This window comes from Anomaloglossus baeobatrachus, chromosome 3, assembly GCF_048569485.1.
Source record: "Anomaloglossus baeobatrachus isolate aAnoBae1 chromosome 3, aAnoBae1.hap1, whole genome shotgun sequence".
NCBI lineage: Eukaryota > Metazoa > Chordata > Amphibia > Anura > Aromobatidae > Anomaloglossus > Anomaloglossus baeobatrachus.
Genome location: NC_134355.1, coordinates 171,637,786 through 171,665,042, shown reverse-complemented (window position 1 = coordinate 171,665,042; position 27,257 = coordinate 171,637,786). Strand labels below are relative to the sequence as shown.

At 45.5% G+C, this 27,257-nt stretch overlaps 1 protein-coding gene across 1 annotated transcript in view; it reads left to right on the top strand.

Moving 5' to 3' along the window:
- The window catches only part of BUB1 (BUB1 mitotic checkpoint serine/threonine kinase), a 228,455-nt gene extending 202,287 nt beyond the window's left edge, over nt 1-26,168 (top strand). Inside the window, exons 20-22 of the mRNA XM_075339584.1 lie at nt 3,371-3,548; nt 17,188-17,294; nt 25,427-26,168. Of these exons, the coding sequence (XP_075195699.1) occupies nt 3,371-3,548; nt 17,188-17,294; nt 25,427-25,622 (481 nt within the window). The 3' untranslated portion in view covers nt 25,623-26,168. The remainder of the gene's footprint in view (nt 1-3,370; nt 3,549-17,187; nt 17,295-25,426) is intronic.
- Nucleotides 26,169-27,257: the final 1,089 nt, after the last annotated feature.

The following is a 27,257-nucleotide window of genomic DNA, read 5'->3' as shown; positions in this document are numbered from 1 at the left end:
TTAATTCTGTACTGGACCTCAATCCGCCAGTATCAGAGGAGCAACCCTCTCTGGCAGAAAAGCACCAGTTTACCTTGCCTAAGAGGACAAGGAGTGTGTTCTTTAACCACTCCAGTTTTCAGGCCACTGTGACCAAGCCTAGGGCCTGTCCTGACAAACGCTTCCCAAAGCGCGGTTCTGATGACCGTTTTCCCTTTCCACCTGAGGTGGTCAAGGAGTGGGCTCATTCACCTAAGGTAGACCCTCCGGTGTCTAGACTCTGAGCCCTGACGGTGGTATCAGTGGCTGATGGCACCTCTCTTAAAGATTCCACTGACCGCCAGGTTGACCTTCTGGCCAAATCTGTATATGTGGCGGCAGGGGCCTCATTCTCCCCATCTTTTGCAGCAGTATGGGCTCTCAAAGCCATCTCTGCTTCTCTGGAGGAGATGCATACCCTCACCAGGGAATCCATGCCCGAAATGGTTGCCTTAACTTCCCAAGCTTCGGCTTTTTCATCCTATGCCATGCCTGCCATGCTGGAGGCCTCTCACCGCACTGCGGTGGCTTCGGCTAATTCCCTCGCTATCCGCAGGATCTTGTGGCTTCGAGAATGGAAGGCAGATGCTTCTTCAAAGAAGTACCTTGCGGGGCTCCCTTTTGCTGGATCCAGGCTATTCGGTGAACAACTGGATGAAATTATTAAGGAAGCTACTGGCGGGAAGAGTACTTCCATGCCACAAACCAAAACCAGGAAACCTGTCCAGGGTAGGAACCAGTCGAGGTTTCGTTCCTTTCGTTCCTCCAACTGGTCTTCCTCTAAGCCCTCGGCCTCGTCCACTAACTCAGCCAAGGACCAAAAACCCACCTGGCGCACGAAGCCGCGTCCTCAGAAGTCCGCAGGAGCTGCTGCCACTAAGGCACCTGTTGGCGGGCAAGCACATCCGAGTCCAGTCAGACAACGCGACAGCGGTTGCCTACATCAATCACCAAGGCGGGACACGCAGCCGCCTGGCAATGTTGGAGGTTCAACGCATCCTTCGGTGGACGGAGGACTCCAAGTCCACCATCTCCGCAGTCCACATCCCAGGCGTGGAAAACTGGGAAGCAGATTATCTCAGCCGCCAAACCGTGGACAGCGGCGAGTGGTCCCTGCATCCGGCAGTGTTTCGGTCACTCTGTCGCAAGTTGGGCACTCCAGACGTGGATCTAATGGCATCCCGGCTCAACAACAAGGTTCCGGTTTACGTGGCTCGCTCCCACGATCCTCAGGCCTTTGCAGCGGACGCTCTGGTTCAAGATTGGTCCCAGTTTCGTCTGTCCTACGTGTTTCCCCCTCTAGCTCTCTTGCCCAGAGTTCTGCGCAAGATCAGAATGGAGGGCCGTCGGGTCATGCTCATTGCTCCGGACTGGCCCAGGCGAGCTTGGTACCCAGACCTGCTCCACCTGTCCGTAGAGGTGCCGTGGCATCTTCTGGACCGTCCAGACCTTCTCTCACAAGGTCCGTTTTTCCACCAGAATTCTGCGGCTCTCAGATTGACGGCGTGGCTCTTGAGTCCTGGATCTTGACTGCTTCTGGTATTCCTCCTGAAGTCATCTCCACTATGACTCGGGCTCGGAAGTCTTCCTCGGCCAAAATCTATCACAGGACCTGGAGAATTTTCCTGTCCTGGTGTCGCTCTTCCGGCCAAGCTCCTTGTCCTTTTTACAGTCCGGTCTGCAGCTAGGACTATCCCTCAATTCCCTCAAGGGACAAGTCTCTGCTCTGTCAGTGTTGTTCCAGCGACGTATCGCCCGGCTGGCTCAGGTGCGCACCTTCATGCAGGGCGTGTCTCACATCATTCCACCTTATCGGCAACCCTTGGACCCCTGGGACCTCAATCTGGTCCTCACGGCCTTGCAGAAACCCCCCTTTGAGCCTCTTAGGGAGGTTTCTTTGTCTCGTCTCTCACAGAAAGTGGTCTTTCTAGTGGCCATAACTTCCCTCAGGAGAGTCTCTGATTTGGCTGCACTCTCTTCGGAGTCACCTTTTTTTTGTTTTTTCATCAAGACAAGGTGGTTCTCCGTCCGACTCCGGACTTTCTCCCTAAGGTGGTTTCTCCTTTCCACCTTAACCAGGAAATTTCCCTGCCTTCCTTTTGTCCGGCTCCTGTGCATCGCTTTGAAAAAGCGTTGCATACTCTGGATCTGGTGCGTGCGCTCCGGATCTATGTGTCTCGCACCGCTGTTCTTAGGCGGTGCACCTCTCTTTTTGTGCTGACCACAGGTCGGCGTAAGGGCCTCTCGGCTTCTAAGCCGACCTTAGCTCGTTGGATTAGGTCGGCCATTTCCGATGCCTACCAGTGTACTCAGGTGCCTCCCCCGCCGGGGATCAAGGCACACTCGACCAGAGCTGTCGGTGCCTCTTGGGCTTTCAGGCACCAGGCTACGGCTCAGCAGGTCTGTCAGGCTGCCACTTGGACTAGTCTGCATACCTTTTCAAAGCACTACCAAGTGCATGCTCATGCTTCGGCAGATGCGAGCTTGGGCAGACGCATCCTTCAGGCAGCTGTCGCCCATTTGTGAAGTTAGGTTCCGCCTATTTCTCAGTTTTCTGTTTATTCCCACCCATGGACTGCTTTGAGACGTCCCAGTGTCTGGGTCTCCCATAGGAACGATAAAGAAAAAGAGAATTTTGTTTACTTACCGTAAATTCTTTTTCTTATGGTTCCGTATTGGGAGACCCAGCACCCTCCCTGTTGCCTGTTGGCAGTTTCTTGTTCCGCGTGTTATCACCGGCTGTTGTTGTAGACAAAGGCTCCGGTTGTTCCGGTTCTTGCTCTATCTCTACTTGTGGGTGGCTATTCTCCTTCAGCTTTTGCACTAAACTGGCTAGATTTGGTTATCCAGGGGGTGTATATGCTCAGAGGGAGGAGCTACACTTTTTAGTGTAGTACTTTGTGTGTCCTCCGGAGGCAGAAGCTATACACCCAATGTCTGGGTCTCCCAATACGGAACTATAAGAAAAAGAATTTACGGTAAGTAAACAAAATTCTCTTTATTGGACAACCCCATTAAACACGTGCTCCCTTTTTAATTTCAATTTTTTTTTTTTTTACAATATTTGTGAAAATATGTAGTCTGTGTAGTGTCAGTGCAATGAAATATTACTGATTGTAGTCTTCCCCAGTTTCCAGCGCTGCTCTGATCATCCCCTCCTCTCGGAAGTCCCTTTTTTACAATGTAAACCTATGAGGCCTCGTTCTGAAGCTCTCGAGACTTCCTGTAATATCGCTATCCAGCAACTGGAGCACTTCTATAAGTAGGGGAAGGGTCTCGTAATGCCTTACATAATGCCTCTCGGGAATGTGTTGCCATATTTTATGCCTGATTTATATTTCTACCTTCTCAGATTTATGAAACATGAATCCTGTAATCTGGACCTTGTATCTCATGGATTGGCACTGATTGATCTGGGTCAAAGCATTGATATGACTCTATTCCCCAAAGGAGCAGTGTTCACTGGAAAGTGTGAGACCTCAGGATTCCAGTGTACCGAAATGCTCTCAAATAAGCCGTGGAATTATCAGGTACTTTGCTGAGAATAATTCTTATGGGTCATATCCTCTAAATAGTCCCTTTCAACTTTAAATTTATTATTTCTTGAATGACACAATTAAAGGGAACCTGTCAGGTGCATTATGCACCTAGAACCACTAAGGAATGCGCAGCATCAGAGGATGGTTTCACTCACCTCTCCGCTGCTATCGCTGCCGGATGCTGCATTCCAGCTCAGTGCGCATGATCCCGGAGTTTGGGTCATGCACACTATGAAGCATGGTGTACGCGTCCTGGCTTCAAAGAGAAGTGGTGCACATGACCGAAAGTCTGCGATCTTGGCACTGAGCCGAAATCCAGCTTTGGGCGGCAATGGAAGTGGAGAGGTGAGTGAGATCATCATGTGACGCTGCGTATTCATTAGCATGTTGGCATGCCCACAGGGGCGTACTAACATGCTGATGAGGCCGGCTTGTAAGGGAACCAACGCCCAGGGGACTAGACCCCTCACTCATTAGCATACGATTATATACTTTTCCTAAAGATCTCTTTATGCTACCAGATACAGGGACAGATGGGCAAAGATTAGCAATATGCACCCAGAACTGCTCATGGTTCTGGGTGCATATTTGACCTGACTGGTTCCCTTTAATTTCTTCCCCATGAATATTTTTGGAGAACTGATATCTTAAACACAAACTTTGAAAGAATTTTTATTTTTCCATGAAGCTCGCCAAAAGTTAGGCATGATGTATCAAGAAGACATGGCCAAATACTGTAAACAAATTCATGAAGGCAGAAAATGTCACAAATCTTTGTGTATATATGCATCTGCAAAATTAGTTTGTTTTTTTTTTTGCTTTTTTAATAAATTTGGTGCAATTTATTCTAATTCTGCTGTCGTATAAAATGCCATCCTTTAATAAATCTGCCCTATTGAGCAGGGCTGTAGAGTCGGTAAGCCAAACCTTCGACTCCGACTCCACGACTCCAACTCCCACATATATTGCTTATAGTTAAGTGAAAAATGTATTGTAGTACAATGGGAACATCAGACATTTTAATAATTTTTATGATATTTGCATAAAACATAAAATATATTTATTGAAATACAATGTTAGAACACAAACTGTAATAAATTGTAAATGTTATAAAATATGTAACATACAGTAGATTACATATATATCTTGTGTGTGTTTATGTATGTGTGTGTGTGTGTGTGTATATATATATATATATATATATGTGTATATATATATATATATATATGTATGTGTATATATATATATATATATATGTATGTGTATATATATATATATATATATATATATATATATATATATATATATATATATATATATATATATATATATATATATATATATATATATATATATATATATATATATATATATATATATATATTATATTATATTATATTATATTATATGTGAGATGCCGAGGGGAGAAGTACTAGAGAACAGGTATGTTTCCCCTCGGTTCATTTCATATGTCTCCATGTATTGATTGTGGAGCGGTTGGCCCATGCAAATGGGCTGGGAAATTTGGGAAAGTTATGTCTGGCTCAGCAATAAGTTAGTCACTGAAGCCTGTTTATTTCATTGTAATTTTGGGCTCGGGTTTTTCTGGAGTAATCAGTAGGAATGGCAGTGGGACTGGTTGCTCCCTTCTCTACATTCAATCCAGGGTTTTGATTCCTCACTGAATCAGCTGAAATAATCAGGAGGCATCCAGAGCAGGGAGGCTGCTGTATCAAATTCCTGAGGCTCGGAGACAAGCCGTTGCCCGGGAAGTAGAGAAAATGCTGGTGCTCGGGGTTATTGAGGAGTCCCAGAGTGAGTGGACTAGTCCTATCGTGCTGGTGCCCAAGCCCGATGGGACGATCCGGTTCTGTAACAATTTTCGCAAGTTGAATGAGGTGTCGAAATTCGATGCCTACCCCATGCCAAGAGTTGATGAACTTATAGAGAGACTAGATTCCGCCAGATACATATCCACTATTGACTTAACAAAAGGTTATTGGCTGATTCCCCTCACTGACTCTGCCAAAGAGAAAACTGCCTTTGTTACGCCACAGGGACTGTTCCAGTACCGGGATATGCCATTTGGTTTGCATGGAGCCCCAGCCACCTTCCAACGACTAATGGATATTGTCCTAAAGCCCCATGTCCAGTATGCATCCACATATTTGGACAATATCATTTATCTTTAGTGATAACTGGGAAACTCATTTGCCAAAGGTGCAAGCTGTCTTGGACTCTCTCAGGACTGCCGGCTTGACTGCCAATCCCAAGAAGTGTACATTGGGGTTGGAAGAAGCTCGCTATCTGGGATACATCATTGGTAGAGGAGTTATAAAACCTCAGGCAAACAAAGTGGACGCCATTCAGAATTGGCCACAACCGGTCACCAAAAGACAGATCAGAGCCTTTTTGGGGATCGTTGGTTATTACCGGCGGTTCATTAAAAATTTTGCTACCATCGCAGCCCCACTCACGAATCTTACCAAGGGGTCAACCTCTATCTCACTAAAGTGGAAAGCAGAAGCAGAGGACGCCTTTCAAAGGTTGAAGAAGGCTTTATGTGACCAACCAGTGTTGGTTACCCCAAACTTTACACGGGAGTGTATTGTTCAAACAGATGCCTCTGGTGTTGGCCTTGGCGCGGTGTTTTCACAAGAAGTGAATGGCGAGGTACACCCAGTGGGCTATCTAAGCAGAAAACTTACGGAGGCAGAACAAAAATACAGTGTGGTTGAGCGAGAAGCCTTAGGTGTGAAGTGGGCCCTGGAAACCCTGCGCTATTATTTACTAGGACGCCGATTTAGGCTAGTGACGGACCATTCACCCCTGACATGGATGTTCCAGGTAAAAGAGGGCAATGCGCGGGTGACACGCTGGTTCTTGGCGTTACAAAATTTTAAATTTTCAGTGGAGCACAGAGCAGGCACGACGCATAGGAATGCAGACTAGTGATGAGCGAGTACTAAAAAGCTCGGGTGCTCGAAGCTCGGGCCGAGCATCCCAAGATACTCGTGTACTCGGGCCGAGCAACAAGCCCAATGTTATCCTATGGGAGACCCGAGTATTTTTGTGAAATGACCCCCCGGCAGCATGGAGAAACCCTAAAAATGTCACAAAAGTCTCAGAAGAGTGCTCAAATGACATGGCAACAGCATGGGGAAGACCCCTTGAAGCATTTATCACTGAAAAGTCACAGCTGTGAACAATTTTGTCCGCGTTTTACGCCATTTTTACGGACTCACCAGAAAACCTTCCAAAATGACCCCAAAATGATTTTTCATGGCGGAAATGTTAAGGGCACATACCCAATAGTGAGATAGAGCTGGTGTATGTTACTTTTTGAGATTAATACATGAAAGATTTTACGTGAAAACATTGTGTGGCACTCCGATGTCCCTGAGAAGAGACGTACATGAAGGCCTCTTGAGTCTAATGTGCCCATTTTGAGGAAGTGAGTCTTTGTAGTATTTTCCTTTGCCAGGGCAGTCCAAAATTGTGAGGTTCACCAATGCCCCTGCATACAGACGTGCATGAGGGCCTGTAAACCTGAAGTGCCCATTGGAAGGAAGTGGGTCTATTGTAGTATAGCCCTTAGGCAGGGCAGCCAAAAATTGGGAGGCTCCACGTTGTCCCTGGGTAGAGACGTGCATGAGGGCCTTTAAACCTGAAGTGCCCATTGTAAGGAAGTGGGTCTATTTCAGTATAGCCCTTTGCCAGGGCAGCCAAAAATTGGGAGGCTCCACATTGTCCCTGGGTAGAGACGTGCATGAGGGCCTCAAAACATTAAGTGTCCATTTTAAGGAAGTGGGTGTATTATAGTATAGCCCTTAGGCAGGGCAGCCAAAAATTGGGAGGCTCCACGTTGTCCCTGGGTAGAGACGTGCATGAGGGCCTCAAAACATTAAGTGTCCATTTTAAGGAAGTGGGTGTATTATAGTATAGCCCTTAGGCAGGGCAGCCAAAAATTGGGAGGCTCCACGTTGTCCCTGGGTAGAGACGTGCATGAGGGCCTCAAAACATTAAGTGTCCATTTTAAGGAAGTGGGTGTATTATAGTATAGCCCTTAGGCAGGGCAGCCAAAAATTGGGAGGCTCCACGTTGTCCCTGGGTAGAGACGTGCATGAGGGCCTCAAAACATTGTTCCCATTGCAAAGGAGCGGGTCTCCTGTCGTTGTAATGTCCATTCTGCAAAGAATGGGCGAAAAAATTTACCACTGGGGGTATACCTGAAACAAAGGCCTAAGTATTGCAATTTGTAACGGTCATCATCATGGTGGCGCATGAGGAGAAGGAGGAGGAGTCCAGCGATTATCCAAAGTCCAGAAGTGTGTACCCATGGGTGAGTGGAGGTACATGGCAAACTTTAAATTCCGCTCTCATTTGCTGGTGGTGTGGTGAAGTCTGGCCCAATCCAACCCTTGTTCATCTTGATCAGAGTCAGCCTGTCAGCATTTTCAGTTGACAGGCGGGTGCGTTTATCTGTAATGATTCCACCTGCGGCACTAAAAACACGCTCTGACAAAACGCTAGCAGCAGGGCAGGCCAGGACTTCCAAGGCGTAGAGAGCCAATTCATGCCACGTGTCCAGCTTGGATACCCAATAATTATAAGGCACAGAGGAATGTCGGAGTACTGTTGTTCGATCTGCAAGGTACTCCTTCAGCATCTGGGCAAACTTAGGATTTCTTGTGGCACTACCCCGCACCTCAGGGGCTGTGGTACGTGAGGGGCTGAGAAAACTGTCCCACATCTTAAAGACTGTTCCCCTACCTCTGGCGGATTGGACTTGTGCCTCTCTCGGCTGTACGCCTCGGTTGTCCACTGATTCATGACCTATGCCGCTAGCGTTTTGTGAGGGGAATGCTTTGCCTACTTCCGTGAGTATGGCCTTCCGAAACTGCTGCATTTTGGTTGACCTCTCCTCCACGGGAATAAGAGACAAAAAGTTCTCCTTGTAGCGTGGGTCTAACAGTGTTACCAACCAGTAATGATTGTCGGCCAAGATGTTCTTATCGCGAGGGTCACGAGACAGACAGCTTACCATAAAGTCAGCCATGTGCGCCAGACTCTTAACAGCCAGGACTTCAGTAGCCTGACCAACAAGATGACTGAACATGCTGTCCTCCTCCTCCTCCTCCTCCTCCTCCTCATCTACCCTGTCCTCTGGCCAGCCACGCTGAACCGAGGATATGACTGGTGTGCATGTCATATCCTCAATTTGGCCGGAGAGTTGCTCCATGTCTTCATCCTCCTCCTCGTCATAGTCCTCCACTGCACGTTGTGATGAGACGAGGCTGGGCTGTGTGTTATCACCCACACCCACTACTGTTTCTTGCTGCAACTCATCGCGCTCCGCCTGCAATGCATCATGTTTGTTTTTCAGCAGAGACCGTTTTAGAAGGCAGAGTAGCGGTATGGTGACGCTAATAATGGCGTCATCACCACTCACCATCTTGGTGGAGTCCTCAAAGTTTTGGAGGATGGTACATAGGTCTGACATCCATCTCCACTCCTCAGGTGTTATGTGTGGAGTTTGACCCATTTCCCGACGGCTTAGGTGATGCAGGTACTCAACAACTGCCCTCTTCTGCTCACATATCCTGACCAACATGTGCAGAGTTGAATTCCAACGCGTGGGGACATCACACACCAGTCTGTGAGCCGGAAGATGCAAACGGCGCTGAAAGCCGGCAAGGCCGGCTGAAGCAGTAGGTGACTTTCGAAAATGTGCAGACAGGCGGCGAACTTTTACCAGTAGATCAGACAGCTCTGGGTATGACTTTATAAACCGCTGAACCACGAGGTTGAGCACATGGGCCACGCATGGAACATGTGTCAGCTGGCCTCGCCTCAAAGCCGCCACCAGGTTCCGGCCATTGTCACACACGACCTTTCCTGGCTTTAGGTTCAGAGGTGTGAGCCAGTGATCTGCCTGCTGTTTCAGAGCTGTCCACAGCTCTTCTGCATTGTGGGGTTTGTCACCTATGCAGATTAGCTTCAGCACAGCCTGTTGCCGCTTCGCCGAGGCAGTGCTGCAGTGCTTCCAGCTTGTGACTGGTGTGGAGGGCACAGTGGATGAGGATGCGCAGGAGGAGGAGGAGGCTGAAGAGCATGACATTCCGGAGCTGTAGAGTGTGGGTGAAACACTGACTGAGGTAGGGCCTGCAAACCTTGGTGTGGGAAGGACGTGTTCCGTCCCTCGCTCAGACTGGGTCCCAGCTTCCACAATATTAACCCAGTGTGCCGTCAACGAGATGTAGCGGCCTTGCCCACAAGCACTTGTCCACGTGTCTGTGGTTAGGTGGACCTTGGGTGAAACAGCGTTGTTCAGGGCACGTGTGATGTTTTGTGACACGTGGTTATGCAACGCGGGGACGGCACACCGGGAGAAATAGTGGCGGCTGGGGACCGAGTAACGTGGGACAGCTGCCGCCATCAGGTCACGGAATGCTTCAGTCTCCACCAGCCTAAAAGGCAACATTTCCAGCGCAAGCAGTCGCGAAATGTTAGCATTTAGAACTGTGGCATGTGGGGTGTTGGCAGTGTATTTGCGCCTGCGTTCAAAGGTTTGCTGAATGGATAACTGAACGCTGCGCTGGGACAAGGACGTGCTTGATGATGGTGTTCTTTCTGCGTAGGCAACTGCAGGTGCAGGAGTGGAGGAGGCTTGTTCGCAGGCAGCATGGACAGAGGATTGGCTCGCATGCACAACCAGCGAAGACGTAGCAGTGACATCAGCAAGCACTGCTCCTCGACTCTGTTGTACTTCCCACAAAGTCGGGTGCTTGGCTGACATGTGCCTGATCATGCTGGTGGTGGTCAGGCTGCTAGTTTTGGTACCCCTGCTGATGCTGGCACGGCAGGTGTTGCAAATGGCCTTTTTTGAATCATCTGGATCCAACTTAAAAAACTGCCAGACTCGGGAAGACCTAACATTTGTACAGGCACCTTGTGTCGTCGTGTTGTTCCGGGGAACGGTTGCCTGACTTCTGCCTGGGGCCACCACCCTGCTTCTTACTGCCTGTTGTGATGCTACGCCTCCCTCCCCCTGTGCACTGCTGTCCTCGCTCTGCATATCCTCCTGCCAGGTTGGGTCAGTTACTGGATCATCCACCACGTCGTCTTCCTCTTCCGCACCCTGCTCCTCCTCCTGACTTGCTGACAATTGTGTCTCATCATCGTCCACCACTTGTTGAGACACGTTGCCAACTTCGTGAGAACGTGGCTGCTCAAATATTTGGCCATCTGTACAGACGATCTCCTCATGACCCACTTCAATATGAGCTGGCGAGAGGCCAGAATGTGTGAATGGAAACGTGAACAGCTCTTCCGAGTGTCCAAGTGTGGGATCATTAATGTCCGAGGAGGACGTGTACTCAGCCTGGTGGTAGGAAGGAGGATCAGGTTCAGAAATGTGCGGTGCAGTATCACGGCTACTGACACTTGACCGTGTGGAAGACAGAGTGTTTGTGGTGGTGCCAATCTGACTGGAAGCATTATCTGCTATCCAACTAACAACCTGTTGACACTGGTCTTGGTTCAAGAGCGGTGTACTGCTGCGGTCCCCAAGAATTTGGGACAGGACGTGCGAGCGACTAGATGTGGCCCTTTGTTGTGGCGAAATTAGAGCTTGCCCACGACCTCGGCCTCTGCCTGCACCACCATCACGTCCACTTCCTTGTTCCTTGCCAATGCCCTTGCGCATTTTGCAATGCTGTGCACTGCTGACGTGTATATTCACTACTTGTGCGTTATATCAAAGTGTGTGGAAATTGCACACAAGTGCACCTGTACGCTGCCACCAACAGGCACACACGTGCGGTTTTAAAAACCAAGCACGGACGCAATAATAACCTAACAGGTTTTTTTGGGGAGCGACAATTACAGACAAGTCAGACACTATCTGGACTGTTTTACACTGTGTACACCAGCCCCAGATATGATGAAGGCTGGTATACGGTCACCACTACCCTGCCTGCCTGCCTGCCTGTATACTGGTACAATAGTCCTGACAAGGACTCTTTTGGTCACTAGCCTGTATTCAGACCTGGCTATACCCTGCCTGTATATAGCAACAGTAGTCCTGAGAAGGACTCTGCTACTGTACTCCGACCTGGCTATACCCTGCCTGCCTGTATACAACTAGAATAGTCCTGAGAAGGACTTTTGGTCACACTGTTTGCAGCCCTGCAACTGAAAAAGCTATAAAGGGCCGCAAAGCTTTCCCTGAATCAGCGACACTCTCCCTGCACTCACTGTCTGGATAGCTGTGAGCAGAGCACAGCGCGCCGGCCGATATAAAGGCTCGGTCACGCTGTGCAGGCCGGCCAATCACTGCAATTCCACAACTAACAGGGCTGTGGCATTGCAGTGGTCTGCCAGCCAATCCCTGCATGAGGGCTGGCTCTCAAAAGAGCGCTAACATGCAGAAATGAAGACCACGAGTACAGCACGAGTATCGCGAGATTACTCTGTCCCCGCCGAGCAGCCCGAGTACAGCGATACTCGTGCGAGTACCGAGTAGTGACAAGCATGCTCGCTCATCACTAATGCAGACGCGTTGTCTAGAACGCACTGCTTGCTAAGTCAGTGTGTCCGACCCCATGGGCTCGAACAGAGGGGGGGAGTATGTGAGATGCCGAGGGGAGAAGTACTAGAGAACAGGTATGTTTCCCCCGCGGTTCATTTCCTATGTCCATGTATTGATTGTGGAGCGGTTGGCCCATGCAAATGGGCTGGGAAAGTTAGGAAAGTTTTATGTCTGGCTCAGCAATAAGTTAGTCACTGAAGCCTGTTTATTTCATTGTAATTTTGGGCTCGGTTTTTCCTGGAGCAATCAGTAGGAATGGCAGTGGGACTGGTTGCTTCCTTCTCTACATTCAATCCAGGGTTTTGATTCCTCACTGGATCAGCTGAAATAATCAGGAGGCATTCAGAACAGGGAGGCTGCAGAGAGGTACAGGCTCATGGCTGCTGGGGCTGAGACTCCATACCTACACTGGCTGTGCTGAGGAACCCACACAGTAAGAGAATACTGTTTTGTTTGTTACATAGGTTTATTTTGTAGTTGGCATTCTGTTGTTAGTTAGTGGCCAGACGGCCTTAGACGTTTATTTTCCTGTTTTTGCATGTGTAACACTGAAGGATAAGTGTACACAATAAACACGGCAGTGGCCGTATCTGTTTAGAACCTGCCAGTCTGCCGCTGTCATCTGTGAATCCATAGCCACTCGCTTGGACCAAAGCAAAGATCCCAGCTGAGCTATATCCCCTGTCTCACAAAATGTGTGTATATATATATATATATATATATATATATATATATATATATATATATATATATATATATATATATATATATATATATATATATATATATATATATATATATATATATATTATATACACAGTGGTACCTTGCTTAACGAGAACAATCCGTTCTGGGACTGTGCTTGTTAAACAAGGTACTCATTCAGCAAAGCAAGATTTCCCATAGGAAATCATTGCAATGCTGACGATCCGTTCCACAACGGGTTAAATGTCCCATCCTGGTCGCCTATTCTGTCATTCCACACATGCACAAACACGTACAAACACACATGCACGCATGCACACGCACATATTACATGCTCACCTTACCTTCCGCTCCATCGCCGGTCTCCTGGGACTTGCTGTTCACCAGTACGGGGCCGGGCCGTGTATCGCGTTTCCATAACGACGAGGCAGGAACTTCCCTGCTAGAGCGCTGACGTCAAGGCAGAGCTGCTTGCCTCTGATTGGCCAGCGCTCTGCCATTCAGCAGCGGTGACAGGAAGTTCCTCCCTCGTTGCTATGGAGGCAGAATCCCAGCGTGGAGCGGAGCGGCACACTACAGCACCCAGGAGGCCGGCGATGAAACGTAAGGTACACTGTTATATGCTCACCTTACCCTCCGTTCCATCGGCCTCCTGGGTCTTGTAGTTCGCCGCGAGGACGTCGCAATGTACCCGGGAATTACAAGATCCATGAGACCGCCGGTGGAACTGAAGGTAAGGTGAGCATAATACTGTATGTGCGTGCATGCGTGTGTGTTTGTGCGTACATGTGTGTGCTTGTGTGGACTGCAAGTGCGGGTCAGAGTGTGGTGGATGGACGAAACTGGAAGTGTGTGGGGTGAGAATTTCACTCGTACAGCAAAGCTTTCTCGTAAAGCGGGTTACAAATTTACAGAAAGCTTTGCTTGTATAGCGAAAATCTCGTTATGTGGGTTACTCGTTAAGCGAGGTACCACTGTGTATGTGTGTATGTATGTGTATGTATGTGTGTGTGTGTGTGTGTGTATATATATATATATATATATATATATATATTTTATATTCTATGTTATACAATATATAATATAAAATTACATATTGTATAACATATTTACAATTTAATACAGTTTTTTGTGTTATAAAGTTGTATTCCAATAAATATATTTTCTGTTCTAAATATCTTGATTATTGTATCATAAAAAAAATTAAATGTCTGATGTTCACATTGTACTACAATACATTTTTCACTTAAATATAAGCATTATACTAAATGTTAGTTAGTATATTTTTGTTGAAAACGGTTTGCCACTTACATAGTTTACTAAATGTTATATATAACATTATGTAATATACTATGTAAGTGGCAAAAAAACGTTTTCAACAAAAAAATACTAAACATTTGTGCAGTCTATGAATTTGTTGTAAGAAATAGAATTGCCTCCATCAGATTCTCCTTCACAGATCACCTTAAATCTAACCTAATAATTTTAAGGCTAGGGAACAACCTCTCTACAGTGACTTGGGTTGGAGGCAAAGCCGTAACCACATGGGCAACATCTCTAACAATTTCCAGGTATAAAGAAATTGCCTCATGCACAGTCAGTTTTGATGAACGGTTGAATTTTTCTATTTCTTTTGAGAGCAAGTGAAAAATTTTACTGAAATCTGGTCAGTCTGCTTGCTATAGGAGACGGAGTGAAATCTTTTTCCTTGCGGCAACGCTTTGCCTGCTCCAGGTCATTCAAATACTTGTCAAAGTTAAACTCCTCATCTGATGAGGATGAAGATATGGCAGCAGTAGCACTGTCAGGCCCCCAAGTCCTCTTCTGCCTGGCAGTCCTGTAGCCTCTCATCCTAACTGCTACCTCACTCAAAGCTTCTTTTCCTTTAGTAAGCTGTTGATCATCAAGCAGTATACAATGACTTGGGTCCACATAAACAGCTGCCAGAAGAATTTTATTTTCCATTAGCTGTGTCTCTCCGTTTCATTGAAGCAGAAATGCCATCTGCGATTAAACCTCCTCTTTGAGATAGGCAAAATAGCAAGTTCTTCCACTCTTTTATGAAAATGCCAGGAGTTAAATCCTCAGCTTGTAATTTTTTATTCATGGTAAATGGGTGATTAAGCAATTCCTTCAATTCAGCCACCTGTGTCCATTGACCTTCATTTAAGGTTACTTGAGGGTTTACCATATCTAAGAAACTATTTTAGTTCAAGCAATCGCTCAGTCATTAAATAAGTGCTGCCTCACCGAGTGGCTTGATCAACAATTGCCCCTTTCCCAGCACGTCTCTTCAAGACTGAATCAATTTTAGGAGTTCTGGTGGCAATAACCAAGTTGCTCACTTTTCCAATTAGATTTCCAGCATGTCCGCCCAGTTTCACACATCCGGCTTTTCGCCGGTTTAGCAAATGCGGTGCACGCCAGTACAGTACGATACAGTACAGTGGCAGCGCCGCAACTTCCAGGTCACATGCTTCGGTCACATGAAAGCATGTGACCCTTGTTTGTCGCACTGCCACTGTACTGTATACACTGTATTGGAGTGCGCCGCATCTGCCAAACCAGCGAAAAGACGGATGTGTGAAACCGGGGTCCCTCTTGCAGACTCTCTCTTATTGCCAGCTGCAGCGTGTGCACAACACAGCGCATGTGATGAATATGAAAGTTTTTTAAAGCAGCTTCAGCAAGATCATGTAATCCTAAAGTATCATTTTGCTGTTCTTCTGTTGTAATATCTGCTTGTTCCTCCGTTAAATGAACAGCACTGTGGCTCCATCTCGCACATACCAAATCATAAATTTTCTTCTAGCTGTTTTTCATTACTCTCATTCATCAGTTTAGTTGTACTTATGTTTGAAGCATTGTCCGTTACAATGGCAAGAATCTGTTCTTTTTTGAGTTTGTAATCTTGCAGAACTTTTTCCACTAATGCCGGCGTCACACGGGACGATCTATCGGGCGATCGCACGAGCGATTGTACTTTCCCCCATCATTTGTGCGTCACGGGCAATTAGTTGCCCGTGGCACATAGTTGATAACCCCCTGTCACACGTACTTACCACGACCTCTGTGTGGGCGGCGAACATCCTCTTCCTGAAGGGGGAGGGACGTTCGGCGTCACAGCGACGTCACACAGTGGCTACCCCGCCCACCTCCTTCCTTCCGCATTGCCGGTGGGACGCAGGTAAGCTGCAGTTCATCGTTCCCAGGGTGTCACACGGAGCGACGTGTGCTGCCTCGGGAACGATGAACAACCGGAGCACAGAAGGAGGACCGACATTTTGAAAATGAACGATGTGTCAACGAGCAACAATAAGGTGAGTATTTTTGCTCGTACACAGTCGTTCCGAGGTGTCATACGGTACGATATCTCGAACGATGACGGATGTGTGTCATTAACGACGTGACTCAGACAACATATCGCCCGATATATCGTACCGTGTGACGCTGGCATAAGGCCTGGAGAAACTGGCTGATGTGATGAGCTTTACTATCTTTTACTTCCAGTGTCTTGCTAACAATTTCTTTCTTGTCACAAACATATCGAACATTAATGGTAAAATAATTCAGTGAAATGCAGTGACTATGGGCATCCCAGCAAAGGCAAGATAGGACATTCAGACACAGCGTTTTGTGAGGATCCTCACAAAGAATGAGCAGTCAGTTTGTGGCCTTTTTCTAATCTGCTTTTGCTATTGAAAGCATTATTTATGAGCTCAAAAACCTTTCAGGTGATGCGGTTTTTTTTAAAAAGCTGATCTGCTTTGGCAGCTGAAAAACGTATCCTCAAAAAAACGCAGCAAAAACGCTGTGTGTGAATGCAGCCTTAGATCAGGAATAGAACAGACATTTATAGGACATTTCATAATTTTCCCAAATTCCTATGAAAAAATATTCAGCACATTCTGCATTGCACTACTGTACCCAATTTATTATATATTTTCGGAGTCTGTGCATTTTATACCAACTCCACCAAAATAAGCTCCAACTCCACGACTCCGACTCCACAGCCCTGCTATTGAGTTCTCCGATTGTTTTTGAAGAAATTGCTTATTATTTAGCTTAGATTTATCATGAAGAAGCTAAGAATCAGTTTGTATCATTCCTAAGCCTTGTGTGCATAGACACGGCTAGCCAGATTATTGAATCCCCTTTTTTTGTATTTCCTGCTGAGCTATATTACCCCACATAGTAAGATTTGTCCTTTATCTATAGATCTGCATTGCATTTTATTCTGCACATGCATTTTAATCGCATCAGATTATGTAATCTGTATTTATACAGTGTATTTATATATTGTAACAAATTATTATTTCTCCTATGTAACAGACGGACTACTTTGGAGTAGCTGGAACTGTGTATTGCATGCTGTTTGGCAACTACATGAAAGTTTGTGAAGAGAATGGAGTATGGAGACCAGAAAACAAATTTAAACGGTTAGTTATTATTGAAAGCCCAAAGGAAGTTAAGATCCGTCTGAATGATCTTCTTACATAGATGTGTACACGGGTCTGCGTTTACATTGGCACAATGGCAGGAGTCCGAGGCTAAAGGCCCAGTCACACACAACGACTTACCAGCGATCTCGACAACGTTATGACCTGATGAGGATCGCTGGGAGGTCGCTGGTGAGATGTCACACAGTCAGACCTTACCAACGACGCAGTAACGCTACAGGTCGCCGTAGCGACCTGTATAACTATCTCAGCAGTCATTGGGACCCTGTTACAGTGTCAAACATAGCAGGACATTTCCTTTGAAGAATCTGGTCCGGTCCATTCGGCAACAACTAGCGATCTCACAGCAGGGGCCTGATCACTGGTAGGTGTCACACATAACGAGATCGCTGCTGCGTCACAGAAACTGTGACTCAGCAGCGATCTCGTTAGCGATCTCGTTGTGTGTGACTGGGCCATAAAACCTCAATAAATGTCAACAAATCTATGTGGATAAAACCTGTTGTAATTGAATGCAGCTAATCCACTGTAATAAGGACTTTAAAGGAGACCTCGATCCAGGGGAAGCATATATCACACACTGCCTGTATCATTTTTGCTGTGTATGAAAACTGTCGCTTAAGGGCAGCGGGTGGGGAAAAGCCACCGGGAACCTACCTTTCTTACTAGTCTCCATGGGACTTGGTTTCTAGCGACTTTTAAAGTGTATATTTCTCTGAAATGGCGCAGCATTTCATGGACAAACATATACAGCTAAGATCACAAGTTCATGTTAAGGACCTACAACTCTTCCCTTCACCTCGCCAAACAGACCTACTTCACCACCCTTATCTCCTCACTATCCAACAATCCAAAAAAGCTCTTTGACACCTTTCACTCCCTCGTTAGTCCCAACGCACAGACCCCTATCACAGACCTTCGTGCTGATGACCTGGCCTCGTATTTCACAGAGAAAATAGAAAACATCCGCCGAGAGATCAGCTCCCAGCCACCAAGCTTTGTGAATCTCATCCCTCCCCATATCCCATCCAGCTCACTGTCCACATTTGACCCAGTCACAGAGGAGGAAGTCTCCAGGCTCCTGTCCTCTTCTCATCCTACCACTTGCCCTACTGATCCCTTTCCCTCACACCTTCTCCAGTCCCTCTCTCCGGTTGTCGCTACTCATTTAACTAAAATATGCACTCTCTCTCTCTCTTCTGGTATCTTCCCCTGCTCCCTCAAACACGCTATCATTACTCCATTATTAAAAAACCTTCTCTTGATCCATCCTGCACAAGCAACTACAGACCAGTCTCCAATCTCCCCTTCATCTCTAAACTCTTGGAGCGCCTGGTCTACTCTCGCCTCACCCGCTACCTCTCCTCTCACTCTCTTCTAGATCCTTTACAGTCTGGCTTCCGCCCTTTACACTCAACAGAAACTGCCCTTGTCAAAGTGACCAATGACCTATTGACAGCAAAACGTAACGGTGACCACTCTCTGCTTATTCTTCTTGACCTTTCTGCTGCCTTTGACACTGTTGACCACCATCTCCTTCTCTCTATGCTCCATTCTATCGGCCTAAAGGACACTGTGGTTTCCTGGTTCGCTTCCTATCTTTCTGGCCGCTCATTCAGTGTATCATTTGCTGGCTCCACATCTTCTCCTCTTCCTCTCACTGTTGGGGTCCCTCAAGGCTCAGTCCTTGGCCCTCTTCTTTTCTCCCTCTACACTGCCCCAATTGGAATGACCAATGACCAAACAGATTTGGCTTTCAGTACCATCTTTATGCTGATGACACACAGCTATACACCTCATCCCCTGAGCTCACCCCAGCTGTACTACAGAACACAAGTGACTGACTGCAGTTTGCAACATAATGTCTGCTCTCTATCTGAAACTTAACCTTTCCAAAACTGAACTTTTTCTTTTCCCTCCATCTCCCAACCTTCCTAAACCTGACATCTCCCTCTCTGTGTGTGGCACAACGATAAGTCCTAGGCAGCAAGCCCGCTGTCTGGGTGTTATACTTGACACTGATCTCTCCTTCACCTCTCACATACAATCTCTTGCCCGCTCCTGCCGCTTGCACCTCAAGAACATCTCTAGAATCCGCCCCTTTCTCACAATGGAAACGACAAAAACCCTCACCGTGGCCCTGATCCACTCTCTCCTTGACTACTGTAACTCTATTAATTGGTCTCCCCCTAACTAGACTCTCATCTACAGTCCATCCTTAAAGCAGCAGCCAGGGTCACCTATCTGGCTAACCACTACTCGGATGACTCTGCTCTGTGCCAGTCATTGCACTGGCTGCCCATATAGCACAGGATCCAATTCAAACTGCTTGTTCTCACCCACAAAGCTCTCCACAGTGCAGCACCCCCCTTCATCTCCACCCTCCTCTCTATCACCCCACCCGTTCTCTACGCTCTGCAAATGACTGTCGACTAATATCCACACGAATTCGGACCTCCCACTCCCGAATCCAAGACTTCTTCCGAGCTGCACCGAACCTCTGGAACGCTCTACCCCAAGTTAGGACGAATCACAAGTTACGCAGCTTCAGACGCACCCTAAAAACGCATCTCTTTAGGGCAGCCTATCACACTCCCTAGCCGAACTAATTTCACCTAATCCCTCCACAACGTATCAGAAAATAACCCCACGTCAAACTCCATGGCACCCAAATGCATCTCACGGCTCTGGCCAACTGGTCCAGGAAGCCATGATCTATCCCCCATTTCCTTGAGATGGCTGGATTGTCATTGTAAATAAGCACTTGTACCTTGCCCCCCCCCCCCATCTCATTGTAGATTGTAAGCTCTCACGAGCAGGGTTGCCTTTTTTCCCTTAAATATTTTATCTTCTATAACTGTTACTTGTTTGTACAGTTAGGTCCAGAAATATTTGGACAGTGACACAATTTTCACGAGTTGGGCTCTGCATGCCACCACATTGGATTTGAAATGAAACCTCTACAACAGAATTCAAGTGCAGATTGTAACGTTTAATTTGAAGGTTTGAACAAAAATATCTGATAGAAATTGTAGGAATTGTACACATTTCTTTACAAACACTCCACATTTTAGGAGGTCAAAAGTAATTGGATAAATAAACCAAACCCAAACAAAATATTTTTATTTTCAATATTTTGTTGCGAATCCTTTGGAGGCAATCACTGCCTTAAGTCTGGAACCCATGGACATCACCAAACGCTGGGTTTCCTCCTTCTTAATGCTTTGCCAGGCCTTTACAGCCGCAGCCTTCAGGTCTTGCTTGTTTGTGGGTCTTTCCGTCTTAAGTCTGGATTTGAGCAAGTGAAATGCATGCTCAATTGGGTTAAGATCTGGTGATTGACTTGGCCATTGCAGAATGTTCCACTTTTTTGCACTCATGAACTCCTGGGTAGCTTTGGCTATATGCTTGGGGTCATTGTCCATCTGTACTATGAAGCGCCGTCCGATCAACTTTGCGGCATTTGGCTGAATCTGGGCTGATGGTATATCCCGGTACACTTCAGAATTCATCCGGCTACTCTTGTCTGCTGTTATGTCATCAATAAACACAAGTGACCCAGTGCCATTGAAAGCCATGCATGCCCATGCCATCACGTTGCCTCCACCATATTTTACAGAGGATGTGGTGTGCCTTGGATCATGTGCCGTTACCTTTCTTCTCCAAACTTTTTTCTTCCCATCATTCTAGTACAGGTTGATCTTGGTCTCATCTGTCCATACAATACTTTTCCAGAACTGAGCTGGCTTCATGAGGTGTTTTTCAGCAAATTTAACTCTGGCCTGTCTATTTTTGGAATTGATGAATGGTTTGCATCTAGATGTGAACCCTTTGTATTTACTTTCATGGAGTCTTCTCTTTACTGTTGACTTAGAGACAGATACACCTACTTCACTGAGAGTGTTCTGGACTTCAGTTGATGTTGTGAACGGGTTCTTCTTCACCAAAGAAAGTATGCGGCGATCATCCACCACTGTTGTCATCCGTGGACGCCCAGGCCTTTTTGAGTTCCCAAGCTCACCAGTCAATTCCTTTTTTCTCAGAATGTACCCGACTGTTGATTTTGCTACTCCAAGCATGTCTGCTATCTCTCTGATGGATTTTTTCTTTTTTTTCAGCCTCAGGATGTTCTGCTTCACCTCAATTGAGAGTTCCTTAGACCGCATGTTGTCTGGTCACAACCACAGCTTCCAAATGCAAAACCACACACCTGTAATCAACCCCAGACCTTTTCACTACTTCATTGATTACAGGTTAACGAGGGAGACTCCTTCAGAGTTAATTGCAGCCCTTAGAGTCCCTTGTCCAATTACTTTTGGTCCCTTGAAAAAGAGGAGGCTATGCATTACAGAGCTATGATTCCTAAACCCTTTCTCAGATTTGGATGTGAAAACTCTCATATTGCAGCTGGGAGTGTGCACTTTCAGCCCATATTATATATATAATTGTATTTCTGAACATGTTTTTGTAAACAGCTAAAATAACAAAACTTGTGTCACTGTCCAAATATTTCTGGACCTAACTGTATATGATCCTCCTGAATTGTAAAGCGCTGCGGAATATGTTGGCGCTATAGAAATAAATATTATTATTTATTATTATTATTCTCATGGGCATCATGTGACAGCCATTAAGGTCAATTTAAAGAAGCATTCTACGGTTTTGGTTTTTTATCCTCTAAACCTGTGTAAATGTTAGTGTAGTGTTAATTTACTTGACCATCACCGTTTTGTACAGTATTCAGCTCCGTTCTGCTCCTCTTCTGAGTCACATGACTGATTTCTACTCTCTGTAAGAGACTTTGAGCTCACACGGTGTAAATCTATGAGACCTTATGCTGACTTTCCATATTCTTACATTATAAAAAAACCATACAGGACGCACACAGATCCCAGTGAGATCCGAAGCGTATGAATCCTCATCATATGACAGAGGAGTGCAGTGCAGGATACCGGAGAAGATGGCATTCAGAAAGTGTACTAAGATTTGCACAGGTTTAGCGAAAAAGAGTAATTGGCATTCTTTGTTAATATGTGCAGTTTATTTATTCCATGCAAAATATCTTATTCACTTACGTTACCAGTGAAACGTCAGAGTAAGGCTACTTTCACACTTGCGTTAAACCGCATAGCATTGCGTTGTGTGACGGATGCTACGGATCGTACAAAATAACGCAATCAATTATAAGTTTTTTTTGTTTTTTTTTTTACTTTACACATCTGGGCATGCGCAGTTGTGTAAAGACTGATGCGTTAACGGAATCCGCCACCATAGGCGTCCATTATAAAAACTGACGCCAACAGATTCCTGCAGGTTGCTTTTTTTGACACTCCGCCAAGCGCAGAAAAAACACTACATGCAGCATTCCATTCGCCCGGTGGATGCAACGCAGCATCGGCTGCCGGATGCAACGCAAGGCCATCCATTGCTAACTGTAGCTAATAGAAGTCTATGAGGAATTAAACGGTTTCCTGCAACGGTTACCGTAATTCCTCAAGGCAACGGATGCCGTCCAACACAAGTGTGAAAGTAGCCTAATCTGAAAGAGCGCCTAAATCTGTCATAGAGGACACATGGCTTACTTCATAACCATATGTATGAATAGTGCTTTACTCTGTGATCTGGTATCTTCACAACTTCCAAAAGAAAAGGGCTTTAAAGAACATCTTTTGACAGTGCACAGATATTTGTAACTTTAAATCTAACAGTACTATTGATGTGAATTGTTTATTTTTCCTTGTGTTCTGGTAATGTCAGTTTGTTTTTTTGCAGTGCCAAAGGGGTTGAAAAAAAGTTTATACAACTTTTTTAACTCTGGAATCTTTGGTGGACCAGGATCCATAGCCTTCTATGACACATCAGATCATTTTGACAACTTTGTAACCAAATACCATGTATAGCTGGTGAAATAAGTATTGAACCAATTTTCTAATTAAATACATTTCTAAAGGCACTATTGACATTCATTTTTCACTAGATGTCGGTAACAACCCATCCAATCCACATAGGTGAAGAAATCAAACCATATATGTTCATAAATTAAGTTGTGCAATAATGAGAAATGACACAGGAAAAAAGTATTGAACACATTAGGAAAGACAGGTGCAAAAGCCATGGAAAGTGATGACACCAGCTGAAATCTCAGAATTAGAAAGCAATCCTGTGACTTGGTGAAAAATATCAGCTGGTTGAAATGGTGGCTTGTAAAAAATGTGTGGCATTTTCCAAGTGCCACATAAGAAATAGCTCATGATGGGCTGTCTCAAGCAAGACCTTTGCAACCTTATGTTGCAAAACAGAGGGATGGCATTTGTTGCAGAATAATTTCTAAACTTCTGAAGCAGTGAGCCCTATTGGGGCCATAATATGAAAGTGGAAAGAACATAATTTCACCATAAACCTGCCATGACCAGGTTCTTCCCACAAGATTGCAGACAGAGGAGTTAAAATAATTACTGGAAGAGATGTCAACCTTTTTGGAGAGCTACAGAAAGACCTGTAATCAGCAGATACAATTGTTTCAATTTCCATTGCTTGTATGCAGGGCTCACCATTGCTAAACAAAAAGCATGTTCAAATGCGTTTAAAGTGTGCTCGTCAACATTTAGACAAGCTTGTGAAATACTGGGAGAATATAGTCTGGTCCGATGTGACCATAATTGAACTCCTTTGGATGCCATGTTTGGAAGCCAAAAGCCACTTCATAATCCCTCTTAAAACACCATACCAACAGTTAGGTTTGGAGGTGGGAACATCATGATGGGGGGCCGTTTTTCAGCATACAGCATTAAAACTTCATTTAAGTGAAGGACGGTAAATGGATGTGTACTCAGACATTTTTGCAAAAATCTGCTGCCATCTACTAGAATGATGAAGATGAAATAAGGGTAGACATTTCAGCAAGACAATGATCCCAAACACACAGCCAAGGAAGCTCCCAATTGGTTTCAGAGAAAGAAAATCCAGCTGCTAGAATGGTCCAGCCCATAACCTGACTGGAATCCAATAGAAAATTTTATAGAAGGAACTAAAGAACAGAGCTCATAGAATGAGCCCAAGGAACCTTCAGGATTTGAAGAGTGTTTATGGAAGAATGGGCCAAAATCACACCTGAGCAATGCATGTCACTAGTTTCTCCATTCAGGAGGTGTCTTGAAGCGTTCATCCCCAACGAAGACTTTTGTACGAAGTATCAAATGCATTTCAGTAAACGTGTTTAATACTTTTTCCCTGTGTTATTTCTTATTATTATACATCAATAACTTTATTGACATCTATGGTTTGATTTCTTTGCCTGTGTTATAGAAGTTCTCACAGTCACTTGATGAGAAATTCATGTCAATACACCTTAAGAAATATATTTACTGTATTTTTCGTTGTGTGTACTTCTTTTTATTTTTTTCCTCCCCCCCTCCCCCAAAACTGGGGGGGAATATGGGATGCGTCTTACAAACCGCATATGGCTTACCGTGGTGGTGCAGGGTCGGCGATACGGAGGGCTCAGAGGGGGTTTCACTGCCGTGGAGCAGTTCAGGAGGGTCAGTGTGCGACAGCGGAGGGTCAGCGATACTGTGGCCTCGTGGGGTGTCGCGGCGGGCGCCATTAATCTGCGGGCTGCTTTGAATTGCTGGTAGTTGACGCGATGGACTTCAAGAAAATGGCTGCGGAGGCCAATCTGCGCACACGCCGCCTCCACAGCCATTTTCTTAGTCTATTGTGTCAATAGCCAGCAATTCAATGGAGTCCGCTGGCAGATCAATGGCGCTCACCGCCGCAACATCCCACGAGCCCGCAGTATCGCCAAACCTCCGCACACTGACCCTCTTGAGCTGCAACACCCCCTACTCCGAGTCCGCAGCATCGCCTACCCTGCTTCCGGTGACATTCCTTAGCCACTCCACTACCGCCGCTCTCCCCTGGTAAGTTAATGTAAGAGGCACTAGGATTATGAGACGGAATTTTATTTTTTCTATTTTCCAAATTTGGGGTGCGTCTTCTAAAACTAAAAATATGGTACTTGGCAAATTGGAGACATGTTCAATACTTACTGTATTTCACTCACTGTATGTCCCCTCTTTCATATCTTATTTTATGTTCTTTTTTTGTTTTAGATTTCCGCATAGAGAATTGTGGGTAGACTTTTTCCATACTTTGCTGAATGTCCCTGACTGTCACAGCCCATCTCCACTCAAAGATTTGCGTGAAAAACTGACCAAGACATTCCAGTCAACGTACGCTAAAAAGATAAAACCTCTGCGTAACAAACTTGTTATCCTACTTCTAGAAAACAAACCTTCAAAGAAGTGATCTTCACAGGACGTTTAACAGAAAATCTTTATTAATGTATTGGACAGCCTCAGTTCTTGTACTTTTATAGTCTTCAGGAGACTTTTTTTTTTTTGTCTTCTTCACAGCTTGGACATAGATTGGAGAATATCACTTCAATCACGGTCCACCTTTGGCAGATGGGTCAAATAAATGTATATTCATCATGCTAAATGCTCCTGAATTCTGGCATAAATTGTGTAGAAATTTTGTCATGGCTTGTACTGTATATTATTTTTTTTATCAGAGGACAGGGCATGGCTTAACTAGCAACACACTACACCAAAATTGTGCCTCACATTTTTGACACAAAAGTATCCAACTAAAAGGTGGTATAAACTTTAAACTAGATAGATTTAAAACAAGCCAGATCTATCGTAGTTGATTCCATTTGATAAATCTGCCTTATCTAAGAATTAGATGGTTTCTGACAAATCTGCCCAATTTTTGGCAATCGTACAAATGTGTAATTTCTTATTTTGGTGCATTGATAGTGTTTTTATTAGGCAAAACTTTGCCAAATATTAAAAGGGTTATTCAACTTTAAAAAAAAAAAAAAAAAAAGTTAAACACTGCTGCAAATGTGAGTGACATAATCCTTTTTTTCACCTGTTGCTGTGATGTTTGAGCAGTCCTCCGTGTGTATGTATGTATGTATGTATGTATGTATGTATGTATGTATGTATGTATGTGTATATAATATATGCACTGCTCAAAAAATTAAAGGGAACACTCAACACATCCTAGATCCTAATGAATGAAATACAGTATTCTCATTGAATACTTTGTTCTGTACAAAGTTGAATGTGCTAACAAAATAACACAAATAATCAATGGAAATCAAATGTTTTAACCAATGGAGGCCTGGATTTTAAGACACATACAAAATGATAGTGGAAACAAGTCAAAATGAGGCTCAGTATTGTGTGGCCTCAACGTGCCTGTATGATCTCCCTACAACGTCTGGGCATGCTCCTGATGAGATTGCAGATGGTCTCCTGAGGGATTTCCTCCCAGTCCTGGAGTAAAGCATCCACCAACTCCTGGAGAGTCTGTGGTGCAACGTGACATTGGTGGATGGAGCGAGACATGATGTCCCAGATATCCTCAATCGGATTCAGGTCTGGGGAACGGGCGGGCCAGTCCATGACTTCAATGCCTTCATCTTGCAGGGGCTGCTGACACACTACAGCCACATGAGGTCTGGCATTGTCCTGCATTAGGAGGAACCCAGGACCAACCTCACCAGCATATGGTCTCACAAGGGTTCTGAGGATCTCATCTCAGTACCTAATGGCAGTCAGGCTACCACAGGTGAGCACATGGAGGACTGCGGCCCTCCAAAGAAATGCCACCCCACAACATTACTGACCCACTGCCAAACTGTCATGGTGAAGGATGTTGCAGACAGCAGATCGCTCTCCACGGCGTCTCCAGACTCTGTCACGTGTGTCACATGTGCTCAGTGTGAACCTGCTTTCTTCTATGAAGAGCACAGGGTGCAGTGGCGAATTTGCCAATCCTGGTGTTCTGTGGCAAATGCCAAGCGTCCTGCATGGTGTTGGGCTGTGAGCACAACCCCCATCTGTGGACGTCGGGCCCTCATGCCATCCTCAT